Source organism: Dictyostelium discoideum (assembly GCF_000004695.1).
Source record: "Dictyostelium discoideum AX4 chromosome 1 chromosome, whole genome shotgun sequence".
Classification (NCBI taxonomy): Eukaryota; Evosea; class Eumycetozoa; order Dictyosteliales; family Dictyosteliaceae; genus Dictyostelium; species Dictyostelium discoideum.
This window is the reverse complement of record NC_007087.3, coordinates 4,467,920-4,482,552: the sequence shown is the minus strand read 5'-3', so window position 1 is coordinate 4,482,552 and position 14,633 is coordinate 4,467,920. Positions and strand designations below refer to the sequence as shown.

At 22.0% G+C, this 14,633-nt stretch overlaps 5 protein-coding genes across 5 annotated transcripts in view; 2 read left to right on the top strand and 3 right to left on the bottom strand.

The window, feature by feature from the left end:
- Nucleotides 1-643: 643 nt before the first annotated feature.
- DDB_G0270240 (hypothetical protein) lies at nt 644-996 on the bottom strand (the record flags this gene model as incomplete). Its single annotated transcript, XM_641550.1, has 2 exons — nt 644-876; nt 984-996. 2 exons carry the CDS (start codon nt 994-996, stop codon nt 644-646), a joined length of 246 nt encoding a protein of 81 aa, XP_646642.1.
- Nucleotides 997-2,072: 1,076 nt separating this feature from the next.
- Nucleotides 2,073-2,945, top strand: magA (DNA-3-methyladenine glycosylase I; the record flags this gene model as incomplete). The annotated part of the gene is made up of 1 exon (XM_001134476.1): nt 2,073-2,945. One exon carries the CDS (start codon nt 2,073-2,075, stop codon nt 2,943-2,945), a length of 873 nt encoding a protein of 290 aa, XP_001134476.1.
- A 558-nt stretch (nt 2,946-3,503) lies between these two features.
- Nucleotides 3,504-7,718, top strand: DDB_G0270238 (hypothetical protein; the record flags this gene model as incomplete). Its single annotated transcript, XM_641548.1, has 3 exons — nt 3,504-4,055; nt 4,170-6,949; nt 7,049-7,718. 3 exons carry the CDS (start codon nt 3,504-3,506, stop codon nt 7,716-7,718), a joined length of 4,002 nt encoding a protein of 1,333 aa, XP_646640.1.
- A 232-nt stretch (nt 7,719-7,950) lies between these two features.
- On the bottom strand, nt 7,951-8,235 carry DDB_G0270236 (hypothetical protein; the record flags this gene model as incomplete). Its single annotated transcript, XM_641547.1, has 2 exons — nt 7,951-8,129; nt 8,223-8,235. 2 exons carry the CDS (start codon nt 8,233-8,235, stop codon nt 7,951-7,953), a joined length of 192 nt encoding a protein of 63 aa, XP_646639.1.
- A 1,800-nt stretch (nt 8,236-10,035) lies between these two features.
- Nucleotides 10,036-14,633, bottom strand: part of fimD (actin binding protein) — a gene marked incomplete at both ends in the record, with an annotated part of 5,240 nt that continues 642 nt past the window's right edge. The window contains 2 exons of the mRNA XM_641546.1: nt 10,036-14,457; nt 14,553-14,633. The exon at nt 14,553-14,633 is cut by the window's right edge and continues 642 nt beyond it. Of these exons, the coding sequence (XP_646638.1) occupies nt 10,036-14,457; nt 14,553-14,633 (4,503 nt within the window). The remainder of the gene's footprint in view (nt 14,458-14,552) is intronic.

Below are 14,633 nucleotides of genomic sequence, written 5' to 3'. Positions count from 1 at the left end.
ATAATATTTAAATTTGAACTACCACAACCATTGAATCCACCACAACCACCACAACCACCACAACTATCGAATCCACCTAACCATGAAACACTATTACCACCATTTTCATTTGTATTACTATCAACATTAACAATTAAACTTTTTTTAGAGATACCATTTGAATTTGAAATTGATGAAATTGAATCTATTATAATTAAAATAAAAAAAAAAAAAATAAAAAAATATATATTAATACCAATATATTTAAAAATAATATTAAGAACAAATTAAAATATAAATACTAAAAAGTGTCATTTTAAATTTTATTTTTTTATTTTTATTTCTATTTCTTTAATATTTTATTTGTTAATTTAAATTAAATATTTGATAAATAAAAAAAAAAATAAAAAAAATTTAATTTATACTAGCTAAAATTGTTTGAAATATTATACATTAATGTATTTTAATATTTTTATTTAAAAAAAGACACATATTTACTTTATAAAATAAAAAAAATAAATAAAACCCTCACACACATTTTAGGTCATTACTTTGAAAAAAAAAATTTTACTTATTTATTTATATATGGTAATATTAGCTTTAGGTAACTTTACATTTTAAAAAACTTTCACATAAAAGTAAGAGTTTATAAAAATTAAATATTCTAATGTCCCCATGCACCAACAAATTCATTTTCAGAAGAACTTCCACTAACAAATGTGGTAGATGATTTTGATTCTTCATGATGATAATAAACACCACTAGCACTTTTTTTTGAACCTGCAACAACACCATTTCCAGTTATTTGGTTTGAGGTTTGTGCACCTCCAAAATTTCCACTTTGGCCAATTGATGATTTTGAAACAGATTTTGAGACTGATAAGGAAGTAATTGATTCTAAAAAAAATATAAAATAAAAAAAAAAATTTATTAATAAATATAGTTTTATATAAATATATGTGTATAATTTTTTTTTATTTTTTAAAAAAAAAAAAAAAACTTACTAAAAATTGACATTTTTCTTTTTATAGTATTAGTTTTTATTTATTTTTTTTTTAAAATATTATTTTAATGAAAAATGAAAAAAAAAAAAACTTTTATTTATAGTGAAAATCAATACATATAATTTAATTTATTTTTTAAATTTGAGTACAAGTAATAAATATAACCAATTAAGTCTTTTTAATATTACATCAACAAATGACACCTTGTACAAACATTGCCTAGAAAAAACTAACTTTGGCAATATTAAATTTTTGTTTTTTTTTTTTTTTTTGAAAATCTCCACTCCATATGTTTTTAAAATTAGATGTAACCCCCACATCACTAAATTTCCTTTTTTGTGAAATTTTTTTTAAAAAAAAAAAAAAAAAATATAGAAAAAACAAAAATCGTTAATATTGAAATTTATATATGGTTATAATAATAATTTACAAAGTGAAGTGGTAATAATTATATAAGGGAAAAATTAAAATATGTATTTTTTAAAAAAAAAGTGCTCAGATGTTTTAAGTTAATGAATTTCTTTTGGTGATTAAATTTTTTTTTTTTTTTAAATCGAATATATAAATAGAAAAAAAAATCAATATATGGTTATAATCATAAAACTTTTTCCACAACTAATTTTTATAAAATCAAAATTTTACTTTTTTTTTTTTTTTTTTTTTTTACATGTGTAAATAATTTTAAAAATCTTTTTTTTTTTTTTTTTTTTTATAACTAATTTTATTCTATTTTTATATATTATTTTATTTAATTTTTTTTTGTTTTTTTTTTTTTTAATTTATTTATTTTATTTTTATTTTTTAATCCTGTGTTTTTCTTTTTTTTTAAAAAAAAAAAAAAGTTCTAGTTTGTGTGTAATTGATTTGGTAATTAATACGAAGATAAACGAGAATGTGAGATATTTTCTTTTTTTTAAAAATAAAAACCGTTTGGTTGATTTCCAGGAAAAATGAAAAAATGTTTTTACTTTATTTTTATTTTTATTTTTATTTTTAATTTTTAATTTTAATTTTAATTTTTTTTTTTGAAATAAATAACACTTTTTTTTTTTCTTTTTTTTTAAATTAATTATTTCATTCAAAACTTTCATGTTTAAATATCCTTTTACAACCTTTAAACATTTATTTTCAATACCAACTTCAAATAATTATATTATGTCATCAACAGCTAGAATTATCACTAGACAAAGATCAACTACCACCACTACTACCCCAATAATAGTAAATTCTCCAGTAGTCAAAAAAAAAACAACAAATATAAAAAATAATAAAATTAAAAATAAAAAAGTAGAAGAGGGAGGTGAAGATTTATTAAAAGCACCAATTGAAAAAAAAGGATTTAAACCATTAGATAGTAAAAAGAGATGTTTTTGGATAAGTTTAACTAAAGATGAAGAGTATATTCATTATCATGATAATGAATGGGGTAAAGAGAATCGTGATTCTCAAAGATTATTTGAAAAGATTTGTTTAGAGGCTCAACAAGCTGGTTTATCGTGGATAACTGTATTGAAAAAGAGACAAAACTATAGAGATAGTTTCTATAATTTCGATCCGAAATTAATTGTTGATAATATTACACCAGAGGTAATTGAAAACAGTCTAATGAAAAACACAGGTTTAATCAGAAACCGTTTAAAGTTACAAGCAATAGTTGATAATGCAAGAGCTTATTTAAAGATGCGTGATCAAGATAAAATTGAATTCTCAACATTCATTTGGTCATTTGTTAATAATAAATCTTCAATTGGTCAAAGAGTGACCGGTGATACAAGTGTTCAAGGTAGTAGACCATTAACTAGAAATGAAGTTTCCGATGCTATGTCTGTTGCTTTAAAAAAAAAAGGCTTCAAATTCATTGGTACAACCACCCTTTATGCTTTTATGCAATCAGTTGGTATCATTAATGATCATTGCAAAGATTGTGAATTTAATCCAATAAATCAAAAAAAAAATATATAATAATAATAAATATTAAAAATTAAAATTAAAAAAGTTATGTTTTTTTTTTTTTTTTTTTTGTGTAAGCCCCAAATGATCAACAAACACTTTATTTATCTGTTTTTTATTTTTATTTTTATTTTTAAAAATAAATAGATATAGATCACTTGTGTTTAATTTATTTTTATTTTTATTTTCATTTTCATTTTTTTTTTTTTTTCAAAAACTGGCTCAACGAAATAAATATGAAATTTTCTTTTTATTTTTATTTTTTTTTTTTTTTTTTTATTTTTTTTTTATTTTTATAATTTTTTTTTTTTTTATAATTTTTTTTTTTTTTTTTTTTTTTTAATTGTCCACTGGTGGTGAAATACAAAAAAAAAAAATAAAATTAAAAAATAATAAACACACGCACCAGAACAAGGGGAAAGAAAAAAAAAAATTAATATAATTGTCGTTTTTCAATTTTTATATAATATACTTTTTTTTTTAAAAAAAAGTATTATTTTAAATTCTTTTTATTTTTTTTTGTATTACAAATATATACAATACAAATAAAATAAATTAAAAACATTTAAAATGCAAAACCAATTTAATAATCAACAACAATACCATATGTATATGCAACAACAACAACAACAACAACAACAACAACAACAACAACAACAACAACAACAACAACAACAACAACAACAACAACAACAACAACAAAATGGATATAATAACAATAATAATAATATGATGGGAGGGGGTGGACAAAATTTTTATAATCAAATGGGTAGTAATAATAGTAATAATAATAATAATAATAATATGATGATGGGAGGGGGTGGACAAAATTTTTATAACCAAATGATGTATAACCAACAAATGCAACAACAAAATCCAAATTTTTATAACCAAATGATGTATAACCAACAAATGGGTGGTAATTTCAATCCACAACAAATGATGGGTAATAATAATAATAATATGATGATGGGTGGATTTGGCTCATTCATTTCACCAAATCAACAACAACAACAACCATCCCCACAAGCTTCAAAGGAAAAAGAGAATCCATTATTACAATATTTCCCAGAATTGGCATTAAAACAACAACAATCACCACAACAACCCCAATTTTCAAATGTAATTATATATAATTTTTTTTTTTTTTTTTTATCTTTTTTTTTTTTTTTATATTATTTAATGTTAGTGGTGACTAATGTGTCGATTTCATTTATCTATATCAATATATAATAGGGAGTATTACAACCAACAACTAGTAATAATCCACCAGTTGTTTTACCAGGTGGTAAAAGAAATTATGATATCTTAAAGGATATGATAGAAGAGGATATAAAACCATTATCTGTTGAAAAAGAGAAATCAAGTTTGAGTGTTGAAAAAAATAATTATGATCACGTGATATCACCAAATACTTCCTCACCCCAATCATCATCATCATTACCACAAAATCAACAACCACAACCACAACCTAATTCATTCGATGGAATGCTTCAACAACAAAATCAACAAAGACAACAAAACCAACCCTTTCCACACCAACATCCACAACACCCTCAACAACAATATCCACAACAACATCCACAACAACATCCACAACAACATCCACAACAACATCCACAACAACATCCACAACAAGGTTTTAATTACCCAGTGGGTCAAAATAATATGCAATACCTTCAACAACCACAGCAACAGGGATTCAATTACCCAGCAGCAGCGGTTCAAAATAATATGCAATTTTCTCAACCACAGTTTAATACAACTAGTAATAGTAATGATGATGATTTTGGTGATTTTGAATCAGGTTCACAGGATTTTACATCTGCATCTCAACAAATGCAGCAACCACAACTACAGCAACCACAGCAACAACCACAATCACAGCATAACTTTAATTTTGGATTACCATTTAGTAGTGAATCAACAACATCATCCGGAAGTGTTGGTAAATCTTCAATTTCTAACCAACAACCAGCATCACTATCTGGTGGTTCAATTGATAAAAGTAATATTCATCAACAACAACAACCATCAATTACTAATGAAACAACACCAACACCAACACCAACACCAGCACCAATACCAACACCAACACCAGCACCAACACCAGCACCACAACAAGATGACACACCAATTGATTTAGAAAAAATGATGAGAGAATCGAAAAGATTAGCAGGTATTGTTAAACCTGAAGTTTTACAAACTCAATCACCACCATCAACTACTGCACCAATAAACACTAAATCTAAATATGATTGGTCAAGTGGAAACTATAGCAACATTTTCGACACTGTAAATAAAGAAGTTGATTTCTTCTCTGCCCCAACAATGGAATCAACACCACCACCACAAATAATTAAACCCACATCAACAACCACTACTGATTTACCAATTGGTTCTTCTGATAAATTACCAGCAACCACAACAACAACAACAACAGCAACAGCGACAGCAACAGCAAAAACAGATGACGATGATTTTGGTGATTTTAATACATCATCATCATCTTTCCCAACAACAGCAACAGCAACAACTCAAAAGAATGATGATGATTTTAATACATCATCTTTCCCAACAACAGCAGCAACAACAACTCAAAAGAATGATGATGATTTTGGCGATTTTAATACTTCACCATCATCTTTCCCAACAACAACAACAACAACAACAACAACAACAACAACAAAAACAGATGATGATTTTGGCGATTTTAATACATCATCACCATTCCCATCAACATTAACCGACAATAATAATAATAATAATAATAATAATAATAATAATAATAATAATAATAATAATAATAATAATAATAATAATAATAATAATAATAATAATAATAATAATAATAACAATAGTAATATTATAGCTCCAAATGCAGGTTCTGTAAAGAATGAATTGAATTTAAGTACGCAATTTAACGATGCAACAAAACAAGTTTTTGGAGGAATTAATAATAACAACAACAACAATAATAGTAGTAGTATTTCGAATGTAGTAAGTGGAGGTAGTCGTAATAATATAGAATTGTTTGAAAGTGATACATTTTCACCACCAATTAATCAAGTTAATACTATTGAATTAGTACCTTCTATCGGATCAATTACACCATCAACTCAACCTCCATCATTAAATAATTCAACCACTTTTATTTCACCACCATCTTCTAATAATTCACCATTACCAATTAGAAAGAATAGTAATGGTAGTAATAATAGTACTAATAATAATAATAGTAACAATATAATACTACCATCACCAACTGGTAGTAGATCAAAATTACCACCAATTATTGCACCTGCAATAACTTCAACAGCAAATCCTAAATCATCATTATCATCAACCTTTAAAAATAGTTCACTAAATACTTTAGCTTCAAAACAACAACAACAACAACCAATAAGTTCACTAACAGATTTTTCATTTGATGAAATTTTACTTCCAACATCATCATCATCAGCAACAAAAGATACAACAACAACAACTATCAAACCAATTGCAACTAAAGATGATAATGATAGTTTTGGTGATTTTACAGATTTCCCTTCACAACCACCACCATCATCATCATCTTTTACTTCAACATTTAATGATTTCCCAACTTTAACACCAATTAGTAGTAATTCAACTAAAATTAAAAATATTAATAATAATAATAATAACAATATAAATACAAATAATGCAGGACAAGGATTATTAGATGATATTTATAAATCATTAATTGAAGATGAAAGATTAATTGAAGCATTGGAATGTCAAAAATATATGAAAGAAGGTACAGATTTAAATGATGAGAAATTGAATCAAATGATTATGAAATGGACAGGTAAAGACTTTTTAAAATATCATTATCATATTAATCATATGATTAAATTATTACAATCTAAAAATATATCAAAAGAAAAGATTGATTCATTCTTTAATCAATTCCAATATCAATCATTAGTAACACTAGCAAAAAAAGATTTATTATTAGCAATTGAATTACAAAATAAATCTAAAAATTTCACTCAGTAAGTAATTATAATTTTTTTTTGAAAAAAAAAAAAAAAAAAAATAAAAAACTTTATTAACAAGATGATTTTATTTTTATATTTTTTTAATAAAAATAGAAATTTATTATTAAATGAAAAGAAAGAACAAATTAAAATGATATTAAGTAATACAGATCCAAATAGTAATAATGATAATAATCAATTTTCAACATCAAATTTATTATTTGACATTGATTCAAATAATAGTGGTAGTAAGAATAAATCAACAGTACAACCAATTTTAATGACTCAATATCAAGTTGAAATCACTTCAATTACATTACAACATTGTTTAGATGAATTAGAGCAATCTTTAGATGTATTAATAACTATAAAGAATCAAATTGTAAATGATATACCATTAGGAAAAAGAGTGAAGGAATCACAAAAGTATAAAGAATTTTTATCATCATTATCTGAAATCTATTCAATAGCATATCAAGTTAATCATACAATTCAAAGTTCAATAAGAAATGATAATAATAACAATACAGCATTAACATTTAAAAAATTAAATAATATTTGGAATTCTATAATACCATATTTCCAAGAGATTCAACTTTCATATTATGATGGTATGAAATCATGTAATACAACTCCAATCTCTGTTAATCAAAAATCTTGTTACATTTGTGGTACCATTTTAGATAATTTCATTGACAATATAACTCAACATAACAACCATTTCTATCATATGAAATGTGCTAATTTTTGGGCAAATATTATAAATGTTAATTTACCACTTTAAAAAAAAAAATAATAAAAAAAAATAAAAAATAAAAAAAAGTGTGACACAAACACTTTAAGTGTTGTCATTATTTTCTTTTTTATTAAAAATAAAATGTGTGTGGGTTTTAAAATAAAATAATTTTAAAATTTTATTTTATTTTATTTTAAATATTTTATAATATAAATATTTATATATATATATATTTTTTTTTTTTTTATATCGAGATTAACTTTATAAGAATGAAATTATTTTAACGAGGTACTATTGATCTAACTCCACCAGAGACATAATTTCCATTATCTCCATATCCAAAAAGATTTGATAATTTATTTCCTTCTTGATTAGAACCATTTTGATAATATTCATTGGAATATTCAATGAATGACTTATTTTGTTTATAATTTGTAGAATTTAAATTTTTAAATATTTCTAAAAATAAAAAAAATATAATTATTAGAAATCTTAAAATAAAAAAATTAAAAAAATAAAAAATTAAATAAAATAAAATAAAATGATAGTTACTTGAAATAGTCATTTTCTTTAGTTTTTTTTTTTTTTTTTTTTTTTTTTTTTTTTTTTTTTCTTTTTTTTTTTTTTAGATATGAGAAATTATTTTTAATAAGAATAAAAAAATAAAAAAAAAAAAAAAATAATAAAATTTCTATTTAAATATTTTGAATTTTCATTAATTTTGAATTTTCCCATCAATATTAAAAATAGAAAATAAAAAAAATCAACGAAAAAATGAGTACATTTACTAATTATTGGTAATAATAATAATAAAGGATTGTTTTGATATGGTCAACCCAAAACAAGAAAAACAATGGATTTTAATTAATTAATACTGGTAGATTATATCAAATTCAAAAAACAAAATCTAAAGATTTTAATAGAATTAAAGTTATAATTTTGGAAATATTACAAATATCTATATATTGGTATTAATTTATGACAGTTTAAATAAAAAATAATAAAAGAATTCCCATTTCTTATTTGTTTTTGGATATTTTTTTAATAATTTCATTTTTTTTTTTTTTTTTTTTGTTTTTTTTTTTCCATATTTGTGTTTTTCCCCAAAATGGTAATTTTTTTCAAATTAGAAATAAACAAAAAATCATTGATTTAAAATTGTGGGTTGTGTGGTGAGATTTTTTTTTTAAATGTAAAATTTAAAAAAAAAAAATAAAAAATAATTATCTCATATATTAAAGTCCTAGATATATTAAAAAAAAAAAAATTAACCGTGAAATTTCATTTTTTTTTTTTAAAAAAAAACCCTTTATTTAAATAATCCAACCCTGTTTTTGGAATTATTTAAATTATTTTATATAAATTTATTTTTAAAAAAAAAAAAAAAAAAAAAAATTAAATTAATTTTTTATTTATTTATTAATTGATTGAAAAAAAAATTAATAAAATTTTCATTATTATTCATATTACCATAAAATAGTATTGTTAGTTATTGGACAAATTTCTTAAGTAATAGTAATTTAAATTCGGAATGTTGCGATATTGGTTAATAAAAATTTAACCAATATAAAAAAAAGTAATAGGATTTTAATATTTTTTATAATTTAAATGAGAAAAAAAAAGTTATTTTTAGAAAAATGAAATTGCTTAGTTATTGGTGTTTTTTATTTTTTAAAAAAAAAAAAAAAAATAATAATAAAAAATAAAATTATATTTTTTTTTAATATTAAATGTTTATTTAAAATAAATTTAGAATATTGTCGAATTTATTAATTTTCAAAGAAACTCTAAAAAGAGAATTGGGTTAATTTATAGAAATATGAAAATAGATTTAATATTAATAATTCTGAACATTAAAAAAATATAAAAAAATATAAAAAGAAAAATAAACTCCAAATTACCATGACCTATTGGTTTACCAATTGTTGGTAGTATTCATTTAATACTTCAAGAAATGTTTTAAAAAGTATTGTAGTATTTTTTTTTTAAATAGATTGGGAAATGTTGAGTTAAGTTATTACTGTATGTCCAACTATAAGAAGAATTTATTAAAAACTCACAAATATTTACAACAAGATAAAATTAAAATTAGAATTTTATTAAGTATTTGAAAAAACTTTTTTTAAAATGAAATCCATGCATTATTAACATTACAATTTACACTCTCAGGTTTTTTATTTATTGGAGAAATTGAAAAACTTTTTATTGTTTTAGATAAAAAAGTAAATCATATGAGATAATTATTAATTCGAAAAAATAATATTATTTATTTATTTATTTTTATTATCATTTTTTAAGATTATCTTAAAAAAAAGAAAAATAAAAAGAAAAAAAAGAAAAAGAAAAAATTATTATTATTTATAAATTAATCAATTAATTCCAATAAAGAACAAACAAAAGTCATTATCATATTTTGTTTAACTTCGACAATATCTTCCCAAAAAATGATTGCAGTACATCCTAATCTACGAGCAATTGTAATAACATATTGAGCATTTGATTTATAACTTTCAAAAGAATCTGTTTTTTGTACCTCTTGATAATCAATACAGCCAGGTTGAATGGAATCTAAAAGGTCTAATAAGAAAACACCATCTTTCAATGAAGGGTCAGAGAAAGATTTCATATGTGAACTAGTTGTTTGTTGTTTTGATAGAGATGATTTTTGAACTATTCTATTTATTTTCAAAACTAGATCAGACTCAGTTAATTCTGGAGCACTATTTCCTCTTTCCAATGTTGCATTATTAAATCCACCACTACCACTATTAGTACCACCACTACCATTGACACCACCATTACTATTACTAGTACCACTTCCATTACTACCAACACTACCACTACTTGTATTAATTTGACTTTTTCCACTACCACTTCTAAAATGATTTGCTCTCTTTAAAACTGATAATCTCATCATTTGCCAAACGAAAGATAATAAAAACTTTTTAATACCATCAACGAAATCACGACCTGCAATACCAACCAAAGAAAATTTCAAATCTTTACCCAACTTTACACAATAATTACAATTCTCGGTCATACTAAAAGTATTTGTTGGATTCATATTGACCAATTTCCAATTGACTATACCAGGTTGAACTTTATCCAATGCTTTCAATAATAATAAACCATCACCAAAATCATCAGAAAATGATGAAGTACTAATATCCATTGTTTTTAACCAACCTTTACATGCTTTCTCTTCACTTGAAGGTGCTAAATCTGGTGAATTATGTCTAATTTCACTCTCATCCTTTGATGATAAAACAATGGTTGAATTTAAATGTAATAATTGTGATAATAATATAATGATTTTTTGTTGATCCCCACCTAAAAAATCATTTTTAAATACAATCATTTCATTTGGTAATAATTTTGAATCAATAAATTTAAATAATTTTTCTATTTCTTCTTCATTATCACTATTATTATTATTATTATTATTACTAATATTATTTAATATTGATTCAATTTCATTATCATTATTTTCATTATTTAACTTTTTATAAACTTTTTTGATAATAGTTTTTAAAATTAAAATAGCACGTTTTTGAAAATCAATTGAAAAACCACTAATTAAATCTAAAGAATCTTGCTTTAACAAATGATTAACCCATCTTCTTAATAGACATGATTCTTCTAATGCAATGAAACTATCCCAACTTTCTTCTCTCTTTGAATGACTAATTGAATGTTCTGGATTATGTTTCCAAAGATAAACTAATTCAGGATGAGTTGATAAATTAACTTTATTAATATTACCAATAAAGAAAATTTCTAATAAAAATGAAATTAATTCTGAATAATTATTCATTATACCTTCACTTGAGAATGAAATTGATGTTGAATTATTATTATTATTATTATTAATACTATTATTATTATTATTATTATTATTATTATTATTATTATTATTATTATTATTATTATTATTATTATTATTACTTGTCGTTGTTGTTGTTGAAGAAATTGTACCAAAACCTAATACTTTTATTGAATTTAATGATACATTTATATTATCTATTCTATCTTGTTTACTTTTACAAACTTTAAATAAACCTCTACTATCGATTGATTCTGGAATGAATTTATTAATTAATTCACAAAATAATAAACCATCTGAAAATAATGATAATGTACATTCTCTACATCCACTTTTTATCTCTTTACCCAATAATTTATTAACATATTTTAATATTGCTAAACCATTTTCATCATTTAATATTTCGCATTTATGAATAACTTTTTCATTATTATTATTATTATTATTTTCAGTTATTATAGATGTTGATGGTGGTGGTGGTGGTGGTGATGTTTGAATAACTTTTTCCTCAATCACTGATTGTTGTTGTTGTTGTTGTTGTTGTTGTTGTTTTTGTTGTTGTTGTTGTTGTTGTTGTTGTTGTTGTTGTTGTTGTTGTTGTTGTTGCTCTAGTTGTTTCTGTTGTTGTAGTTCAAATTGTTGTTGCTGTTGTAACTCTAATTGCTGTTCAAATTGTTGTTGTTGTTCTAATTGTTGTTGATCATATAATTCTCTAATTTCTTTTAATTGTTGTTCAAATTGATTTAATTTTAATTTTAATTGTTGATTTTCATTTAATAATAATTGTTCTTGAATTAATTTTTCATGAAATATTGTTTCGATTGAAGTTTTTTCATTTTGAAGTATATTAATTTGATTTACTAATTGATTCTTTGAATTTTCAATTTCAATAAGATTATTTTGGATATCTAAAGTTTGAGTATCCAATTTTTGATTTAATTCATCTATTAATTCATCATTCTTTTCTTGAGCATCCAATTGCTCCAATTTTGAAGCTTCAAAAGTTAAATTGATTTCATTTTTTAATCTTTTAATTTCTTGATCACTAAATTCAATCAATTCATTTAAACATGATTCTTTAGTTTTAAATTTATTAATTTGTTCATTCAATTGTATGATTTGATTATCTTTTAATTGTAATGATTGATTTAATTGATCATTCAATTTCGAGGAATCAATTTTACAACACTCTAAATCATTATTAAATTGTTGTTGTTGTTTTTCAATTGATGATTGTAAATCTTGTTTTTCAATTTGAAATTGTTGTTTAATTGTGATTAATTCCGAGTTGAATTGATTCTCTTGGTGTTGTAATTGTTGCTTTGATTTTAATAATTCGTGATCGTATTTATCCTTTAATTGGTTCTCTTTTTCGAATGAATTCTTTTGATGTTGTAATAGATCTTGAATTAATTTAGAATTGTTTTCTTTTAATTCAATTGAATTTGAAGTTTCAATCATTGCTTTCTCTTCAAGTATTGCACATTGTTGTTTAATATAACTAATATCATTATCTTTAATACAAACTATATCTTCCATTTGATTGTGTAATGATTTATTTCTTTCAATTATCTCTTGATTTAATAACTCTAATGAATTAATTCTTTCAAATAAATTTTGAATCACTAGTGAAAATCCAATTACACTTTTATCATATTTCATTTTATAATATTTTTTTAATATTAAATCATTATTTTGATTATTTTGATTATTTTGATTATTTTCAATTTCAACATTATTAATTTTAATTTGATTTAATTCATCTGTAATATTTTGTAAATTTATATTTGATTCTTCTAATTTCTCTTCTAATTTTATATTAATTTTATTAATATTTTGATATTTTTCATTTAATTCTGAAATATCTTCAATTAGTTCACATTTTGAACCTCTTTCTTTTAAAAATGAATCATTCAATTTATTTAATGTATTTGAAAGATAAATTGAAATTAATATTAATATTGAACATCTTAATAAATAATCATTTGAATTATCACCTTCTATTGTTGATGATGATGACGAAGATATAGATAACGTTGGTGAAGATGATGTAGAAACTATTTGTTGTTGTTGTTGTTGTTGTTGTTGTTGTAACAATGAAGAAGAAGAAGATGGTAAAGGTGAACCATTACTATTTTTAATAACATTACTACTTGATGATGCCAATTGAATACTACCAATTTTATTTGATATTTCTTCAATTTCTTTTTCTTTTAGAATATTATTATTTTCATCATCTTGTTGTTGTTGTTGTGGTGCAACTCTATCTATTATTTGTAATTTAAAAATTAATTGATTTAAAATTGATTCATTTTGATTTAAAGAATTTAATAAATCTTTTGAATTTAATAATATTTTAATATCTTCTTCTTGATTAAATATTTTATTTTTTGTTGTTATTGTTGGTGATGTAGTTGTTGTTATTGTTGATGTTGATGTTGATGTTGTTGATGTTGTTGGTGAATTTGAATTTGTAGAAAATAATGTTGATAATATTGAATTATTTTCAAAATTTTGTTGAAACGTTAATTTTAAAATATTAAAATCATCCAATAATGATTTTCTAATATTTAAATTTGAAATTGATTTTAAATCTTTATATTTATTTGATAATGATTTATTCTTTTCTTTTAATTGATTAATTTCATCATTTAATTCTTTAAAGATTAAAGCCTCACCACTACTTAATTCATCAATCTTTTGTTCTAAATCACCTTTTTCACCTTTAATCTTTGTTATGATTTTATCTTTTGACTTTGTAATTAATTTATATTCTTCCAATTCCATTACCATCTTTTCAATTTCAAGTTTATTTGGTGATGATCTATTTTGTTGTGACATAAATAATTTTTTATTCTTTTCATTATTTTGAATTTGAATCTCTTCTTCCTCTTTTAATCTTTCAATTAACATTTCATTTTCATTTGTTGCCTCTTTTAAATTTTCAATTAAAATTTCATTTTGCTTTATTAACATTTTAAAAATAAAAAAAAATAAAAAAATTAATAAATTATTTAATAATAATAATATTATTAATAATAATTATTAAATGTAATTACATTTTTTAAAAAATCATAATCAGAGAAATGGTCAGTATATTTTTTTTCACTTTCTAATAATGTATTTAATTGATCTTCCAG